Source organism: Aplysia californica, unplaced genomic scaffold, assembly GCF_000002075.1.
Source record: "Aplysia californica isolate F4 #8 unplaced genomic scaffold, AplCal3.0 scaffold00161, whole genome shotgun sequence".
Lineage (NCBI taxonomy): Eukaryota > Metazoa > Mollusca > Gastropoda > Aplysiida > Aplysiidae > Aplysia > Aplysia californica.
Genome location: NW_004797431.1, coordinates 256,168 through 274,125, shown reverse-complemented (window position 1 = coordinate 274,125; position 17,958 = coordinate 256,168). Strand labels below are relative to the sequence as shown.

Genomic DNA, 17,958 nt, shown 5'->3' with positions numbered 1-17,958 from the left:
TGTAAGAGTTGGGGGTGGGGAGTGTGGTGGTGCTGTCAAAGACCTTCATTAACAATTCACTTCACTGACCTGTGTGAGTGAGCATAAACTGTAAACTACATCGGATGGTGTTGAAGAATCCATCCACCACCATCTCATCAATGTAATCCACATATGCCTTCCAGATGTCTGTGCTCTTGTCTGCTTTGAAGAACTCTAGATTTAGCTGGATAAAAAGGAGAAAGACGGTCCATTAAAAAAAAAAATGATTTGACTCAAGTAGTAACAAAGAAACTTGTACCCCGAAAATGAAAAACTGGCAACACCTTCTCTGAACCCTGGAACCTCAAAACAGGAGATAGGGACTTTATCAGTCAACTTTGGCTGTACAGGGAGAAAGTTTTCACAGCCTGGGATAAAATTAAAAACAAAACAACAGCTACAACAACAAAATGACAAAAGTAAGAAATAACAGAACTTTTATTTACATTCTTTGAGCATAATAACACCTTTTTAAAGATCCTTTTCGTCTCTAAAACAATCAAAATAAAATAAAGGATTAGTCATGAGACCTCTGAAAACTCTTGTCAGTAGAAAATAAAAATAAGAAAATCTGTCTGATCTGATCTGATCCTGTTGGTATGAAGCATTGAAAAGGCTGCACGTAGCTAGATGAATACTAACATAATCATCAAGTTATAATATCATAACCTATGCCACTCTGCATGTTCAAGTCAGTGACACCATGCCACAAATGCAAGGTAAATAAGCTTGGTTTGTGTATTCAGTAGGGTATTGTTGCACTTGGAGTGTGTGAGGATTTTTCATGGTTCCCCAGTCACTTGACTCCATCCTCTCAAGGATGGACATGAACATTTCAGGCTAAGTGCATCTATTAAACTTAATTAGCAGCAACTAACCCATACCTTACTATGTGAAACAACACAATGATGTGTAAAAAGTACTCACCTTGACTAGTTCATGGACTTTGTCACCGGCAGCCTTGATTTCGTTGTAGCGTTTGTTGATACGATCTTCCCTATCGTCCAACTGCAGAAGACAGTCGTGTTTGTCTTCCTTCCTCTCAAACAGTGGTGTTTTTGACCATGTCGTCATAATCTTCTTGATCTCCTCCACATTGTCCTTTGACTTTTGTACACGCGTCTCGAGGTCATAAACTCGGTCCCTGGTCTTCTCGATGTAGTCCCACACTCCTACAGAGAGAAGTAGTGATAGTCAAACTCTATGCCAGAAAGAGAAGTTGTACAAGTCATATGTTGCATGAGAGTGAGAAGATGTACAAATCATGTGTAGTACCATACAAAGAGTAGTACAAATGTTATGTATGTGTTTGAGTCAAGTAACTAACAACACATGTTTTACTAGAAAGGGGAGATGCACAAAAGACATGCTTTATTATCTTATTCGCTACGTATTATTTTCGGCTTGTGGACAAATTTTTTTCGGGAAGGCGAAATGAGATGAAGACTAGTGCGCATTTCAAAGGTCTTTGGGGCCACAAATTTAAATAAATATTAACATGTTATGCACCAAAATTTTCAGTATGATTTGTAGAATACATCTGTAATGTTTATTTGTATATTTTTCAACTTTGGTTCTTGTAGGAGGCGATTATGCAACACAATTTTTCTTGGATGCGGATAAAATTTGAAAAAATAAAAAATTAATCATCTTCGGTGAAACTCAAAAAATATGTTTGCACCTAGTCAAAAGATACATCAAAATAACCATAAATGAATATAAAACTGGAAAATATTGAAAAATTTGCAGTTATTTATATACATTCCATAAAATTTGCACATTTGGATCACATACTCAAAGAAAAAAAAACAACAAAAATTTTATAATCTTGAAAAATGGACAAGATGCATTCACAAACAGAAAAAAACACTCGTATTGTATATGGAATTATTCAGAATTGTATTTGGAATAAACCTACACATGTCTTGAGTGGTACTTTTTGTGTAATTTCACAAAAAAATAGTGATTTTTGGGAGAAAAAAAATAATTTGACTTAGATCTATAGCACTGAAAAATATTGATTTCCCAAAAACAAAGCAATGGCAATTTGAGCCTGATTGTATCAATATTCTAGAGAAGAGTCCTACATTTTTTTAGTGTGCAAAATAACGATATATTTTGTTGTATAAAAGTAGTAAGACTGGTGTCTGGGCTATAATTTGAGCATCGCGAAAAAACAAAGTCGCATAAACTTTGAGATTGGTTTTCAAAACTGAATCAAAACTTCTGAATTTCAGTGGAAACGCTAGACCCGGAAGTCAACATTATATTATGACCTTTATTTCAACATGGATATGTGGATAAGAATAGAATCTAAGCTTAAATTGAAGATCGATTCTCGAGCCGCTGGGGGTGGCTTAGCGTACTGATGGTACTTTAGCCGCGCTGCCCCCCACGAATGAGTTAAAGAGAGAAAAGTGGTACAAATCACATGTTGTACTAGAGAGAGCCTAAATTAACAAAGATAGGAAGCGTTGAAGCACACCCTACTTCATAGACAATATGATCTAAATTGTTTCGATAGAAGCATAAAACATTTAAAATCGTCTTACAGTCAGTCAGATTTCTGATTACTTACTTTCCCAGTTACTAAACAAATAGCTGCATGTCCAAGAAAACTCTAGATATATCTTTAACGGAAAAAGGTACTGGAGGAGCTATATTTTTTTCAAAATCATTGCCTCTCAGACAGACATGAATTCACACAAAAATTAAATGAAAGAACAGCAAGGCACTGTCTGGTTTTCTTCATTTCTACACAAAAAAGGGGCAGACAATCTGGACTTACCCTCATTCTCCCAGTTCAGAGTTTTCTCTGCCTGCTCCAGCTGTTGATCAATCTCGGCCAGTTGACCTTCAATGAGTGGATACTCAACCTCCAGAACTGTTCTGCGCACCTGATGTTACAACATAAGGATAACTTGATGACACTGGACACACAAGACTAGCACCCCCCTCTCCCCCTGCTCTCCCCCTATCCCTTACCAAAACTAATAAAAAATGCAGGTTCATTATCACTTCATTTATACTGCTAATAATTATATAAAACATAATTCATAAAACCAAGTAATCAGAAATGCAAACAAAGGTTTCATAGGAATACAAACAGAATGTTGTAAAAAAATGAAAGCTGCTGAAAAGCCATGACAAATCTTATACAAATATGTAAAAAGTTCATTTTGTACACTGTACTGGCTTGGTTGGGGGGGGGGAGGGGAGGGGGCTACTCTTTTTAAACAGGCCATGATTTACTGAAGTGATTATTATGAATGTGCATGTGTCTGTGAATGTATATGTATTAGTGTGCAGGAAAGAAAGAGAAAAAAGACAGCCAGGCAATGAGGCAGACAGGCAATGAGGCAGACAGGCAATGAGGCAGACAGATTGGCAATCAGTCAGGCAGGTAGTGCCACAAAGAGAAGGAGAGAGAAGGAGGGAGAAAGAAAGAAAGAAAGACAGGGAGAAAAAGAAGGGGGGGGGGGGGTAGTAAGGTGGAGACAACATTAAAAAAAACAACCAATTAGTTCTGATTTGGATGTGAATAACCCTCAGTTCCTCCAGCCATATTGAGACCGTTGCTACATAAATAATCTTTATGAACATTACCACAACAACAGAGCACTATGTCAACAAAAAGCGTTTATATTGGTCATTCTATGTGCCCAGTCTCTGTCACATACCTTGTTGTACCACTGGACAGTGAGGTCCAGGTTGGCTACAAACTTCCGGAAGGTGTCGTTCTTGGAGTACATGTTACTGGCACTGTTGGGGATCTCCTCCTTGTTCCGGATCTCCAAGTACTTCACTTCACGAAGGACAGCAACCAGCTGAGGACCAACACAAGACCACGATACATGAGCTATGTTTTAGGTTTGTTTGTTTTGTTTAATAGTAAAAGTTTCACAGCAAATACAACACAATTAGGTCATGTAGGTGCCAAAGATTAGAAGCATTATACGAGAGCAGCAAACTCAAAAAAAGAAGGAAAGATAAGGACGATAGATTTTTTACAGGAAAGAAGGAGCAAACCACGCTAGAGCAACCGCCATCCACACAACTTTGTTTGTTTGTTTGAGTACAGAGAAGCACATCAACATAATGATGTTCTCGCAGCCCTGACAAAAAAAGCAGGCTTGAAAGAGAGAAACAATAGAGAAATAATTTTTAAAAACAGAGTCTGCCGGAGACAACCTCCAACCACCTACCGAACTATATGTGATTACAAAAATATCAAATGCTCTTTGACAAGAAATGCTTGCCTTCTCATCATGACCCCCCCCCCCCCCCCCCCACTCTTTTCCACTCACCATTTTATTTTTACCAAGGCTAAACCCCCCCAAAAATACAAGAGCAAATTATATCCCTTCCTTGCTTATCAAAACAAATACATGAAAAAAATCCCGTTTTTTAACTTAACTATTCAAATTCATATATTGCACCCTGCAAGACCCTTTATCTATCAGTGAAAAGTTATACCCATGTTAGAATGTACAATAAAAGTGACTTTTTAAAGCTCGTTCGCACTACTTGCTAGCAATACTCGTCTCAGCAATGCAGTTGTAGCTCACTCACCATCTACATCACGATGTAAGGGTTCTAATTTTTCAATACCCTATCCGAATATCATTACTACTCACCTGAGGGTCAAAGTTGACGGAGATGAGGTTCGACTCCTCATTCCTGGTAAGCAGTGGCTGGCTGAGGTTGAAGCTACAAGCAGAGTCAACTCCCTTTGTCCATTCATCATAGATGTCCTGATCCCACCTAGAAAAGACAAAAAAGCCATAAGTGTTGAACCCTTCATAAGTCAAACTACTCATAAAATCACTGGTCATGTGCATGCTGGTCAAATTCATTTTAACCTATCATAAAATTGTGCATATCTTTGTCCACACAATTTCAGAAATAGGGTACATGAAAAGACTAAATTAGCTAAATCATTCATGGGAATCAGATTTAGACAAGTTCCAGTCTCATTAGACCATATGATGACAAAAAAAATTATGATAGCAAAAACTCCATACTGATGACAATATTTTTAACTCTTTCCGCACATAGTTTTTTTTGGGTCTAGACATAATTAACTTGTGGCTCGATTTGGCTGTGCAGATGGTGTACAAAATAACTTCATAGAAGCATAACCATCACTCCAAACATAACATATGATAAATCAAATTGAAGGAAATTGAATGAGGAATACATCCCGATATGAAACAAGTATTAATTTTAAACATAAGTATGCATTAGAAGGGTTAGAAATGGTGATGGCGATGAGAAAAGTACATTTTGATGGAAAAAATTACATTCGCCAAATATGTGAAAGCAAATCAGCATATCTATCTTATCATATACAGGCCAAGAGCATAATCCATAAATGTCTGAATGTGCAGCTTTTTATTTGAAAGCAATATTCCAATTTTTGTTTGAGTTATGAAATTCATACTGAGGCCGGTAACATCGTTTTGTTGATGCAAGACCGCAAGAACTAATTCATTCTTTTTTCCCCAAACCCACGCTTTGACAAAGTGAAACTTGATGTTTTCGTTTCCTAAATCATTTCCGAGTTTTTCAATAGCAATATAAAGTAATTATAAATGACGGATCGTTTTAAAACGAAACAATACTGAGGCACCCTATCACAGCCGATATATCGGTGATGTCCGCAAGGGGTGTGGACTCATGCCGATATACCATGATACGCCCGGAAAGAGTTAAGATCAAAATAAGATCAAGGCAAAATTAAAGAAAAATTAATACATTTGAAAGAGATACTTTTAAGAGGAGAGAGAGTAGAGGAGGATATGAGAAAAAGGAGTGGGGGATTCATTACTTACTGGTTGAGAAGACTCATCATTTCCTCATACTTGGTGAACACCAATTTGGCATTATCTGTCTCCATGATGCTGAAAGGAAAAAAAAGATTAGCATGAGAAAGCTGTTACAAAAAACAAACAAACCCCAAAATCTCAGTAAATTGCTACAGCTCCTTTAGATTACCGATTGAGGACTGTTTTAGTTACATGTAGCTGAATAACTATCTTTATTACTTTCAGTTGAAATGCATGACACAAAGTTAGGAAAGGTGGGGGGGGGGGGAGAGAAAGAGAGAGAGAGAGAGAGAGAGAGAGAGAGAGAGAGAGAGAGAGAGAGAGACAGAGAGAGAGAGAGAGAGAAAGAGAGAGAGAGAGAGAGAGAGAGAGAGAGAGAGAGAGAGAGAGAGAGAGAGAGAGAGAGAGAGAGAGAGAGAGAGAGAGAGAGAGAGAGAGAGAGAGCAGCGCCAAAGAGAAAGAAGGAGAGAAAAAGAGAGAAAGACAGAAAAGGAAACAACTTGAGAAGCAGAAAGATGCTGAGCTTGTGGATTAACATACGGATGCTCCATCCGCTTGTAGGTTGACATGGGTGCAGTGATCCGTTCTCCCAACTCCCTTGACCACCTCAAGGATCCTGTCATGTTTGGCATGTTCTTGTGGATGGGACTCTTGCCTGTCTCCTGTTTGGACTGGACCTGTGGAAGAGACCAACAGAAATAAGGAGCTCTACCACAAAAGTTGTGGAAAGATTGTCATCATTAGAGCAGAATATTCTTCATAAGCTTTACCATAATCTTAAAATTCAGAATAAACAGATGGAGGAAATATTTCTTTGAAGTGTAGTTCAAATCTGTAATAAAAAGAGTAAACGATTTCTTGAACAAAAAATACAAATAATTTCTTTTTTGATTTACAATCCTGGTGTACAAGGTGGCAATATGAGTTACTCTTATCATGCAAATGACCAAGAAAGACAAAAGTAATTCTGTGTTTGATGAAAAATCTTATCACTCATCTGTGTTTCAAATGACCTCTCATCCATCCTATACATCTGCTTCTAAGAGATCCTGCACCCTCTACCTGTTTGTATGACTGGGAACTGCCCTCTGTCTATATGACAGAAAACTAACCTACCCTACTTGTCTATATAAATGATCAACCACCACCCTACCCGCTTATGTATAAATGATCCATCCGCCCAACCTGTTTGTGTATAAATGATCCACCCTCCCTACCAGTCTGCATATAAATGATCCCTCCATCCTACCCGTCTGTGTATAAATGATCCACCCACCTTACCTGTCTGAGTATAAATGATCCACCCTTTCCTCCTACATGTGTATAAATGACCCTCCCACCCTACATGTCTGTGCATATTAATTAATGATCCATCCTTCCTACCTGTCTGAGCTTTAGTGATCCACTCTTCCTATCTGTCTGTGTATATTCATGATACACCCATCCTACCTGTCTGTGTATAAATAATACACCCATCCTACCTGTCTGTGTATAAATGAATCCCCCTTCCTACCCATCTGTGTACAAATGATCAACCCCTCCTACCCACCTGTGTACATATATGATCCTCCCACCCTACCTGTCTGTGTGAAGGCAATCCTGTCGACCATACATTTCTGGGTGCTAAGTGTTAGTAATCTCACCCATTCAGCCTGTCTGTGTATAAGAAATCAGGACAACCCATGCTGTTTTAATAAGAGAGATTTGCCTTCCCTACCTGTCTGTCATACATCAGCTTTGCTTCATCCAGCATGTTATGCATTCTGTCCACAACAATTGGATACTTCTCATCAAAGTCCTTCTTGATCAGTGGGCGTTCAAGCAATGATCCCATGATGTCTATCAGCTGATAGAAAAAAAGCCAAAGAAGTATGATAAAAATTGTGACAAAATCAAAGTCGTTTATTACTTGACTTATAAAAGGGACTAGCTGGGCCCCCTTTCGATGAAAGGAATGATCGGTTCATGGAAATCTTAAGGCCAGGCAGTGTGTATACTGTGTCGTCAGTTTCCCAATGTTGTACTCGTACTGAAACGAATTGACACTGTAGAGGATTGCTTTTGGGAGATTTAGATCTAGAGAGTCCCCATCCTTTTGTTGTTGATCTATACCACCTCGACCTTTGCGAGCGCGAGGGGTTCCAACTGCAGAATGTCGCTTTCTTTTTGGCATGGTCAGGCGCTATCTAGATCTAGATTCTAATCTAAGACCTGTTGAAGAACGTTGTTCCCATGAGAGTAGCAAGAAAAAGAATTTGACAAAGGGGTCAGGAAAAAGCGATGATGGGTATCAAACGAAAGGATCACAGTCGAATTTAGCACCAAGTAAAAAAAAAGAAAACATGAGACTAGATCTATTCGGGTCGCACACTTGAAATAGTGCTCAGTATTGCGCGACAATGCGCGATAGTATCGAACGAAAGTACGACTTGAAATAAACCTGGCGGATTTTCTAAAATTACAGAGACAGAAGCATCGGCCTACAAAAGCGATCAGCGAAATAAAGAAATTTAGCTTTTTGCAGTAAAACTGTCTCAAAACTGAAAAAACGAAGGGCGTCATGATCTGGAGAATATTTAAAAGAATCTTTTGGCGAAAACCGCATGTTGATCGATGCAGCCATTAAAAAGTCTTTTGAATAGCAAAATTCGGCCACCACAAATAGATAATAGATAAATTGCAACATTCCCACAGCATACAATTCTTTCTACTATTTATGAAATAAAACACTATCCTGCTTTATTCCGATTGTTCAATGTAAGACTCCGTCGTATGTCACTTTTTAAAATGGAGTACAGCGGAGTCTTACACTAAGCAGTTGATTTGCGGTAAAAAAACAAAACATGGTTCATGAAATCTATCATGAGTCCACTTAAAAAACTTTCAAGATGTATCAAAATGGCTGAAAATGTTTAACACTCCCATTGACACAATTTGAAATATTTATGAGGAAAATTAATCCTGCCTGGTCTGAGTGGAATACACCATCTCAGTAAAAAGATCATGGATACACTTTGAAAAAATAAGACTTTCCCATATGGGAATTAAATTAAAGTCTTTTGTAAGCAAAATCCAAAAGCTTAACCATCAAAGACATTTACAAGAGATGTCAGTAAAAGTTGAAGAAAGATTACTGCATAAGGTTTGATCAAAATACTTTCTTCAAACTAACAAGTCTCCAAAAGAAATAGATGTTGCTCACATTCATGTGTATCTTGTGAATCATCTGGGAAAACTAAACAAAATCTAATTTACCTTAAAGACAGACTCCAACCCTGAACAATCGTCAAAACCCTGACAGATGATGGTGGCCAATCTTCTGTCAAAGTCTGCAATCTTTTCCAAGAACTGGTGATAATCTTCAACAAATTCCTGTTAATGACAAAAGGGAAAAGCATTATTTACTACATTACATTTCGTTTCAGGAAGGAACTTTATGTTTTAAAAATAATGATGGGATCGGATAGTAATGCATCTGCTAATCACAAAAAGATAATAATAATAGACAGTATTTGTAAAGTGTAAATTCCCATTCAAAAGCAAACTCTATGCACTTCGCAATCTACATTATTATCCCAGCAGACATGATAGTATTCTGAAACAATCTCAACTTCCTAGGAAGCGTACGGTACAAATACATTAAAAAGATTTCAAAAAATTTTCTAACAGTCACAGTCTTCATATCTCTTTGTTTCTTTTAAAAAAAAAAAAATCAAAGTCAAGGTGATTAAAAAATAAAAATTCTCAACTCACCATTAATGGTGAAAGTGATGGAAAGAATCTATAACTAGTTTTTAAAAAGACAACTGGCTTATTCTTGCAATAAAGTAATTGTTGTGACAGTAAATGGGCCTGTTGAAACATTCATAATGTTTACAAATTTCACATCCTACAACATAGGGAGTCTCAGGAAAAATGTGTCACGACGCGGTGGAATCAGGCACTTGTCAATTTTTGGACATGTGGAGTTAATGTTATTATCTTAATGCTTGTTTAATTGTCTTGCTTTTGGTGAAAAAAGTACCCATTTATCTTCAATAGAAATCGAGATATATGTAATTGAAGGAGGTGGGCGGTCGCCTTGTTTCAGAGGTAAAATTAATGAGAAAATGGCCGCCAAAGTTTGGTGACTTCTAATGCTTTAGAGTCCTTGGAAACTGCAAATTTACATTTTCTGTGTCTTTAATCAACGTTTTTCAGTAAAATCCATACAGCAATGTATTTTTAAAGGACATAAAAGATGTTGAGCCAAAAAATAAAAATTCATCAAAAATTGCATAGGGAAAAAAAAATGCCGTTTTTTTTCGATTTCATTATTTTGACGAGCGCCTAATTTCACCACGATGCCTCACAAATTAATCTAGCTTCAGTAGGCCCTCTCCATCTGCATTCCTGCAAGCATTCAAAACCTGGCTTAACTAGTAGATATGTATAGAAGGAAAAAAAAAAAATCATTACTAGATGCAGTTGATGCTTCCAACACAACTAAGAAGTTTGAAATGTTGATCATAAAAAAAAAGTCAACAAACATCATAACATACTATCAGCTTCTCATACATAATTGCAGGTATCATTGTGTTGCAAGTGCCACAAAACTCTAGCTAAGACAAAAATACAACAGAAGTTCCTTACATCACTGCTGGTGTCCAGACAGTCATAGGACCTCTCAGAGAACACCTTGTACTGCTCGTTGAACTCAGTGAAAATGTTCTGTACTTGGGAGCTAAGTTGCTTTCCCTGAATTCCTCCCAGCTCAATTTTCTCTAGTTTGTAGAATTCCTGAGCAGCTTCCATCAGTTCCTGTAGCAATTTGTTGGGAAGACAGGGAAAAATGTTGTTATCAATTCTTTGCAATGAAAACCTACATTATTCTTCCTTTTTTGTTTAGCTGACTTTGAAGCTGCGACTTCTAACCTATCGAGAAATATAATTGATTTTTCCTAATAATGACAGCTTTACTCCAGAACAGTAGAAGTCAAAACTGTGACTGACCTATAGCAGCATATTTGCAACTATTTCAGCAACAGAAAATGAATATTTCTTTAAATAATTTGAACAATAATTAAAAACACTGAACTCAAATTCTTATTTTAAAATAGATCTATGTATTCATTACATACAATGTGTAACATGATGAGTTACAACATCAATGGCAACAACAACAATGACTTTTAGAGATATGAATAGAGATAAAAAAAAGCATTCAAACAACAGATAAAATGACTATATAAATTTCCTTATCAAGATTACCTTGACGGTCTCAACTCTTTCATGGAACTTTGTGTAGCGAGCAAAAACAAGTTCTGGGGCAAACTCCCACTCCCGTGCCTCCTTTCCATCCTTGAAATAGGAGGCCAGCTTGATCTTGTGGTCATCATAGGCTGTCCGGAATGCTGCCAAGACCTCACAGGACTTACGCACTTTGCCAATCACTTCTTCCACTTCTCCTTTGAAGAGTTCATCGGGAGCCAGAAAGTTCCTGGCCTGTGAAAATAAAAGTAAAATATATTTTTTTAAATACGATAAGATGAGGCAGGAAAAGGTATCTGTTATTGATTTTCACAAAGGACTTTCATATCTACCGAGGTGTCTCGAGTTACAAACTTAATTCACTTTGCATTTGTTCAAAGTTTGAAACCATACTGAGTTAGAAATAATTTTATCACTGTCCTGGATACATTTTTTAAAGCCCAGGGTGCTGCCATCCTCCACGTCAATTTGATGATATAAATTACATTTTTTGGTGGATAAACTTCATTTCATAAAGGAACCTAAAGTCTGTCATTTATAGGCTTCTTTATGAAAATGAAATTTATCTACCCAAACAGCTTCAAGAAAATCCGTTTTTTTTTTGTGACTCCTGTAAAATTTGAAAAAACATGACTTGCCATAGTTTACTTACTAATATCTTAAAAAGAAACCTGAGAGATACCAATACAGAAAATTTAAGGTTTGATTCTCTCTATTTCTAGCCAAAATCATAACTCACCATTTCGATGATCAAGTTACAGATCTCCTGCAGGAGCACGATGATACGAGCCGGTGTGTTGTAGTAGTTTGAGTGTGTCCACACCAAGCAGACAGTGTGCATCATAGGAGCCATCAGTTTTGCTGACTCATCAAACTCGGCCTGCTCTAGATCCTCCAGCTGGTGTCTCAGCGGCTTCAGGTGCATATTGATGTCCTGGGCCTCCGTCAGCGCTGAGTACATCCAGGATTATGATAAGAAAGGGAAAGACAAGATAAATTAAGATAGGAATAAGGCAAGAATAAATATCGTCACAAAAAGAAAAGTTCAAAACAATTTTAAAAAAAAGTGTTTTACGGCGCTCGCACCTGCATAAGGTCATATGAGCGGACAGGATACGTTCATAGGCATTTTCAGTTTGGAAAGAATTAATCTTTAATTTTGCCCAGGTGGCGGCTGAAGCCTTATTTTTATCAATTTTAGGTGCACCAAGGGATCTTTAACATGCACAACTTGCTCACAGGACCCCCGTGATTTTTTTGCCATTATCTGAGAAGGCTAGGTGTTAGATTTACCCTAAGATCAGGAGTGTGGCTGAAAGACAGCAGTAAGAAGGAGCCAAGGAGTAGCAGTAAAACAGGCTGCAGAAAGAGTCAGGAGTCCAGAGGAGGGGACAAAAGAGAGGGGAGGGGGGCAAAAAGTGGAGACAAAAGCAGACGATAGGACATGGTTAGAGAGCAGGGTTTAAACTAGGAACTTATTGAATGAGAAAAGAACACCTTACCTCTAGATCGAGAGAGCCCCCAAAGAAAAATTAAGGTGAGATAATATAAAAAGACACATAAGATAAGGAAAGTATATAAGGCAATAAGAAATCACACAATGAAATAATATTGGGTAGTTTAGATATATATATATATATATATATGAAATGAGATACGATAAGAAAAAGTTAGATATTGTAAGATGAGACATGATAAATAAGCATAATTCTGAAATCAACCTTTCATGTGGCATGCTCTAAACCTATTCCTGTACAATCTGAAGAAAGGACCACTGCTATAGCTTAAGATCAAGAACAATGTTTTAGAGAAGGGAGGAACAGGGGAGGGATTTGAAATATATCAAGGTGTGCTCCAAGTAGACAAGCCTTTAACAATCCTCATTAAAAGATTCAGCGCAGTTAAAAAAAAGAATGCAATTGCAACAGTTTAGTTAACCAGTCATTTTCTTGATAAATAATTCTCTGGGATAGGACAATTTATCTTCAAAAACTGAAAGTTTTTTTTCAGCAGACAAGCATTTAGCTCAGTAGCCAACATTTAACATCCAGTAAAGATATAAATATATTGCAGTTTCCTGGTAAACAAACATAAACATTTCATAAAACAATTACAGACCACTAAAAATATCAAAACTGACCTGCAACAACATCACGGAAGATGTTCTTGAAAGATGGGAAATAACTGCTGTTTGCACGTTCTAAAAGTTCTGCCATCTTTCTCACCTTTGGATCCCTGAGCTGTGGAAAGAATGGATATGGTTGTAAGCTGTAACGTAGTATGTCTCTGCTCTTTTTATTAACGAACAACTATGTGCTTTAAGTCCTTCTTTATATGTTACAATGCTTAAGACATTACGCAAACAAAGTATCATTTATGTCAAGCCTCTTTTGCTTCTAAAATGGAGAGACACAGTTCTTGATTATGAAAAGGTGACTTTAAAAGCCTGTTGAAGGTATAGAAAAGTGCTAGAAGAAAAAAATCAATGAGGATATATAGGCTCAAAGAAATAGAAAAAACCTTGACCCCACATGGACAGGGCTTATGAGTAACTTTGAAATGAGGTAAATATCTAAAGGCTACAAAAGTAAATTAATCGTTTGAAAACAGTAAGTTGAGTGTTGTACAGTAGTCTGTACCTAAGATCCTGGTGCTAGGGAGCAAGAAAATTGTGGGATCTTAGGCGAACAGGATCTTGGGTGACGCATCAAGGGAAGAATCTACAGTGACTTGTATTGAGGCCCATAACTGGGAACATTTGCTTCCTTTACTCTAAAATGAACTGGCGTGACCCCTGGGTGGGTTTATGACATATGGCGAGCAAAGAATTGTTAACCTTGATTACCTATCACAGTGGCATAAGGCATGCCATTTTCCCTTATTATTCATTGTGAGTCTCAAGATATATGCTTATCCAGTTGTCCCCTCCCTTTACCTGTCCAAAATTTATTGCTTTCCTTCTCTGACAGAGTTCCCCTGCCTTTGCCCATATGCACTATTTTGTTGTGACCACACCAATTAAAATTCAGTCAGTCTCGCAACTTCGGGGGAAGAGACAACTCTTGCAATGGTCAGGGAAGAGTTCACAGTTCGATGTGATCCTGCCTGGAGAGAACTCGTAGGCCTTACCCACCCAACGAGTGATGTAAGTTTAGGCGCAGAGCTAAGATGTGAGAGTGATGTTGGGGAATAACAAACGTGTTGGCAAGTTCACACCATGGTGTGATCCCATCTCAGGCGAACATATTGTATCATTTCATAGAGTTTTACAACGCACATGCCATCACATTCACAAGAGTGGTTGATCTGTGACACGATGGGCAGTTCAATAACCGCAAATTTTCACTCTTGATTGATCCGCAGTGCCCACCCTGGTTTTTGTCCATAAATTATGATTTAAATTGCGGGATCTTAACCAAATATAGAACTCAGAGTGAATCAGAGCAGGATCTTAGGGGTGACTTTTTATAGTATAAATTCTGTTTTCTTAAAGCAGTGGGATTTTAAGCAAACTGGCACTGTAAGCAGCAGGATCTTATGCCGAGACTACTGTACTTACCTGTTCATAAATGCACTCAAGATTCTGAGCCTTGTTTTCCCAGAATTTAATTTCCACAAATGGAGATGGGTTGAGCCCCTCCAGCAAGGGCTGGACAGAATCACGCTTGAGGACATCTCTGATCTGGTGAGTCCACTCAATGATAACAGACTCAATGGCATGGACCAAGCTGCGGTCATATGTTTCTCTGTAAAAATAAACGTATTTGGTATTCTTTCAAAACAGTTACAAAATAGAAACATATATGGAGAAAAAAAATGAAGATATTGAGCCCTGTTAAGTGAGAAAAACAGACTACTCCCAATAAATTAATGCTTCCAAAAAGAGGCGTGGGAAAGCCTTTCATAGAAGAAAGGTTACTGTTTTTGCTATGCCTTTTTCTTTGCTAACATCAGTGTTTCAAGGGTTGAAAATAATATGTGTAAAAGTATTATCAGTCCTCATGTGTTTTGATTCAACATTATGAGAGAAGTCTCACCACTTTTTTTCATTTGACTTACTTTTCACCTTCTCCAGCATTCTCCACTCTTTCTGCTCCAACAGGAAGTGGCAAAAGTGTCTTCCCTTTTGCCTGGCCAGACACGACATACACATTGCTCTTCAGGTTGTGAACATGACGAGTGACGTCTTGAGACACAACTTTTGGCCACTGGTCATGATTCCGTTCATTGGACAGCAAAGGAACAAGAACCTGGGAACAAAATCAGTTGCAACGTGCTTGAAAAAATATTTTATGGTAGGCCTTATAGAGATTATGTATCATGCAGCCACTGAAAAAGCGGTTCTGTACTTTCTCAAGTGACTTAAGCAGGCTGTGGATGTAACTGATTAAAAATGACAATGATTGTTATGTAGACTGTTCTTCTTCTTCTTCTCGATTGCATCACACTTGAAGTTCGGTATCTGTCATAAAGTGGGCCGTCCTGCTCAGTTCATCTGGCGGCCCGTATAGCTTCTCTTGTAGCGTCAGTGGGGTTGGCCACGTTTCCTGTCTCAGGGCCCTGTGTGTCTTGCAGTGCTGAAGGATGTGTTCAACAGTTTGGTCCGCCTCTCCACACTGGCATTTTGGTGATTGTACTAGTTTAAAACATTTGTACATATGTTGTCTCAGTCTTGTGTGTTGTTTCCTTAGTCTGAAGATAATCACTTGATGTAGACTGTTCATTTAAAACATTTTTAAAAATGTAAATGATATTAGAAACTACTATAGACAAATGTATATCCTACAGAATTAATAAAATAATAATAGATAGCATTTGTATAGGGCATATCCCCGCTCAACAGCAGGCTCTATGCATTTAGTATATGACTGCCATCAGATAATAAACATGGATATCCTTTTACAAATGCCAACATACAGATATAATTTGCAAATACACAATACACATGTTTGGACACACACAATGAGCTCACCTCATCAACGAAAGCAGATAATTGGTCAAGTGGTGACAAAGAGAGATCACCATATAGGAGGGCATTCCTGAGGACTGTATCTTTTTGTACAGGGTCTCTTGACCTCTTCACAAAGTAGCAAGCTTTAGCTTTTGGGTTGGCAGGCCACTCATACTGTACATTCAGTCCTCCTGCAGAGGTGGCAATGACAACCAGCGTGTTCAGCTCTTGTTTGTCGAAAAAGTCCATAAACAGCTGTTTGTTCTCGTCCAAACTGTACATTTTGGTCCATTTGTCAGGCTTAACTTTGAGTGTTTTGAGTACATAATCAGCAATAAACTCAACTCGCGAGTCTCCAATCTCAAGTTCACTCGCCATTTTGCTCACCGTTTGAAAAACTTTCCTCAAGAGAAAGTCACGGTATTTGTGGTATTGGTATCAATCCTCCGATCAGATCAACACCATTTGAAAAGCCCCAAAAATGCCACGGATGCGGCAATTTTTCTCGAAATTTGAAAACACCACTACAAAATGTACAACTGCCAGCTCAGGAATCCCGGAGGCCTAGTGCCCGTCCAAAGTCGGTGCTTGTGTTGTCATGGCGCGTTGTTAAGGAGATGTGCCCCGGTTATTTCATCTAATAGCACATTAAACGTTGAAATAGTTAATGGAGAATAATAATTAAGGCCTCTAATGTGAGACTAGAACGAATTCATTGCATAATTCTTTTTAACTAGTGCACTGAAAAATAGAATTATATTCTTGCACTTTTGTTTGCTGCATATATGTCTCCTAGAAACTAATATTATTTGACAAAAGATTGTTTGATTAATAATATAATTAAAAAGTAAAACTAAAAAGTAAAACATTTTGACACTCACCGAAACAAAATTTGTAAAAAATCTTTTAATTTCGTGACTAAATAAATAGTTTCATAGACAGAACAATTTAATAATTTAGTTTTTACAGTTTGTACTAAGATCAAGGATTACCCTGTTGTTAATGCCGTATAATTAAATTTGGTTTTTGTTTTGTTTTTGTAAAATATGACAAGGTCTTCATACTTCCAATACTGCCCACTTCACTAGGGGAGAGCATTCGGAAAAAAAAGTATGGCGACTCTCAGCCTGAGACGAAAACTTTGCCGTGAAATACTGAATCGCACTAGCATTTCACGCGGAGTTAGGCATACAAGGTATCGTAGTTCATTTTGGACAAAATTTTGGACATTGATAAGATTGTTCTTTACCAGGCGATTGTTAAGATTCCCGCATTTAATTCCGATGTGCGTTTTTTCAGGGTTAGATATCTAGTAGAGGGTTAGGGTTAGAGTTAGGGTCAGAATCAATTTCAGTTTCAGGAGGGTCAGTTAGATCTAGATCTAGATCTAGAAATCTAGATCTAGATCTATATCTAGATCTACATCTAGTTAGGAAGGCAGGGTTAGGGTTAGGGACCTTTTGAGCGAAACATGCCTGATGTTATGAAAAACGCACATCGGAATTAAACGCGGGAATCTTAAGTCTTAACAATCGCCCTTTACTATACCACCAGTAACCGCTGGTCGGAGCTGCTTTTACTATGCCAGACTATGAGACTATGGTATGGTGCCCCTGGTTGGTGCCTTGTGATGATTGTGATGGCAAGTCAGTGGCACATACGATTAAACGTGGAACAACGCAAACTATTTTTAGGTAAGGCGGCCATCTTATTTGACGTCAGACCGGAATACCCTTCTGATCTCGGGACTCCATCTAAATATAGCCAACCGTATGGCACCAAATTATGAAAGTGTCTATGTCACGGTGTCCAGCAAGGTCGTAAAGTCGTTAAAAAGTCGTAAATTAGGCGCCCTGGTCGTAAAGGTCGTAAATCCCGAACTATTACTAGAATCGGAGATATTGCCGT

At 37.9% G+C, this 17,958-nt stretch overlaps 2 protein-coding genes across 2 annotated transcripts in view; one reads left to right on the top strand and one right to left on the bottom strand.

Moving 5' to 3' along the window:
• The window catches only part of LOC101860168 (dynein beta chain, ciliary), a 71,312-nt gene extending 54,884 nt beyond the window's left edge, over window positions 1-16,428 (bottom strand). The window contains exons 1-16 of the mRNA XM_005097671.2: window positions 16,072-16,428; window positions 15,159-15,349; window positions 14,659-14,845; window positions 13,240-13,339; window positions 11,839-12,050; window positions 11,100-11,333; window positions 10,482-10,649; window positions 9,105-9,221; window positions 7,567-7,695; window positions 6,390-6,526; window positions 5,856-5,924; window positions 4,659-4,785; window positions 3,702-3,848; window positions 2,810-2,918; window positions 949-1,193; window positions 70-205 (exon numbers count right to left, since the gene is read on the bottom strand). Of these exons, the coding sequence (XP_005097728.1) occupies window positions 70-205; window positions 949-1,193; window positions 2,810-2,918; window positions 3,702-3,848; window positions 4,659-4,785; window positions 5,856-5,924; window positions 6,390-6,526; window positions 7,567-7,695; window positions 9,105-9,221; window positions 10,482-10,649; window positions 11,100-11,333; window positions 11,839-12,050; window positions 13,240-13,339; window positions 14,659-14,845; window positions 15,159-15,349; window positions 16,072-16,428 (2,665 nt within the window). The remainder of the gene's footprint in view (window positions 1-69; window positions 206-948; window positions 1,194-2,809; window positions 2,919-3,701; window positions 3,849-4,658; window positions 4,786-5,855; window positions 5,925-6,389; window positions 6,527-7,566; window positions 7,696-9,104; window positions 9,222-10,481; window positions 10,650-11,099; window positions 11,334-11,838; window positions 12,051-13,239; window positions 13,340-14,658; window positions 14,846-15,158; window positions 15,350-16,071) is intronic.
• A 708-nt stretch (window positions 16,429-17,136) lies between these two features.
• Window positions 17,137-17,958, top strand: part of LOC101859783 (CDP-diacylglycerol--glycerol-3-phosphate 3-phosphatidyltransferase, mitochondrial) — a 26,672-nt gene continuing 25,850 nt past the window's right edge. The window contains exon 1 of the mRNA XM_005097670.3: window positions 17,137-17,245. Within this exon, the coding sequence (XP_005097727.1) occupies window positions 17,163-17,245 (83 nt within the window). The 5' untranslated portion in view covers window positions 17,137-17,162. The remainder of the gene's footprint in view (window positions 17,246-17,958) is intronic.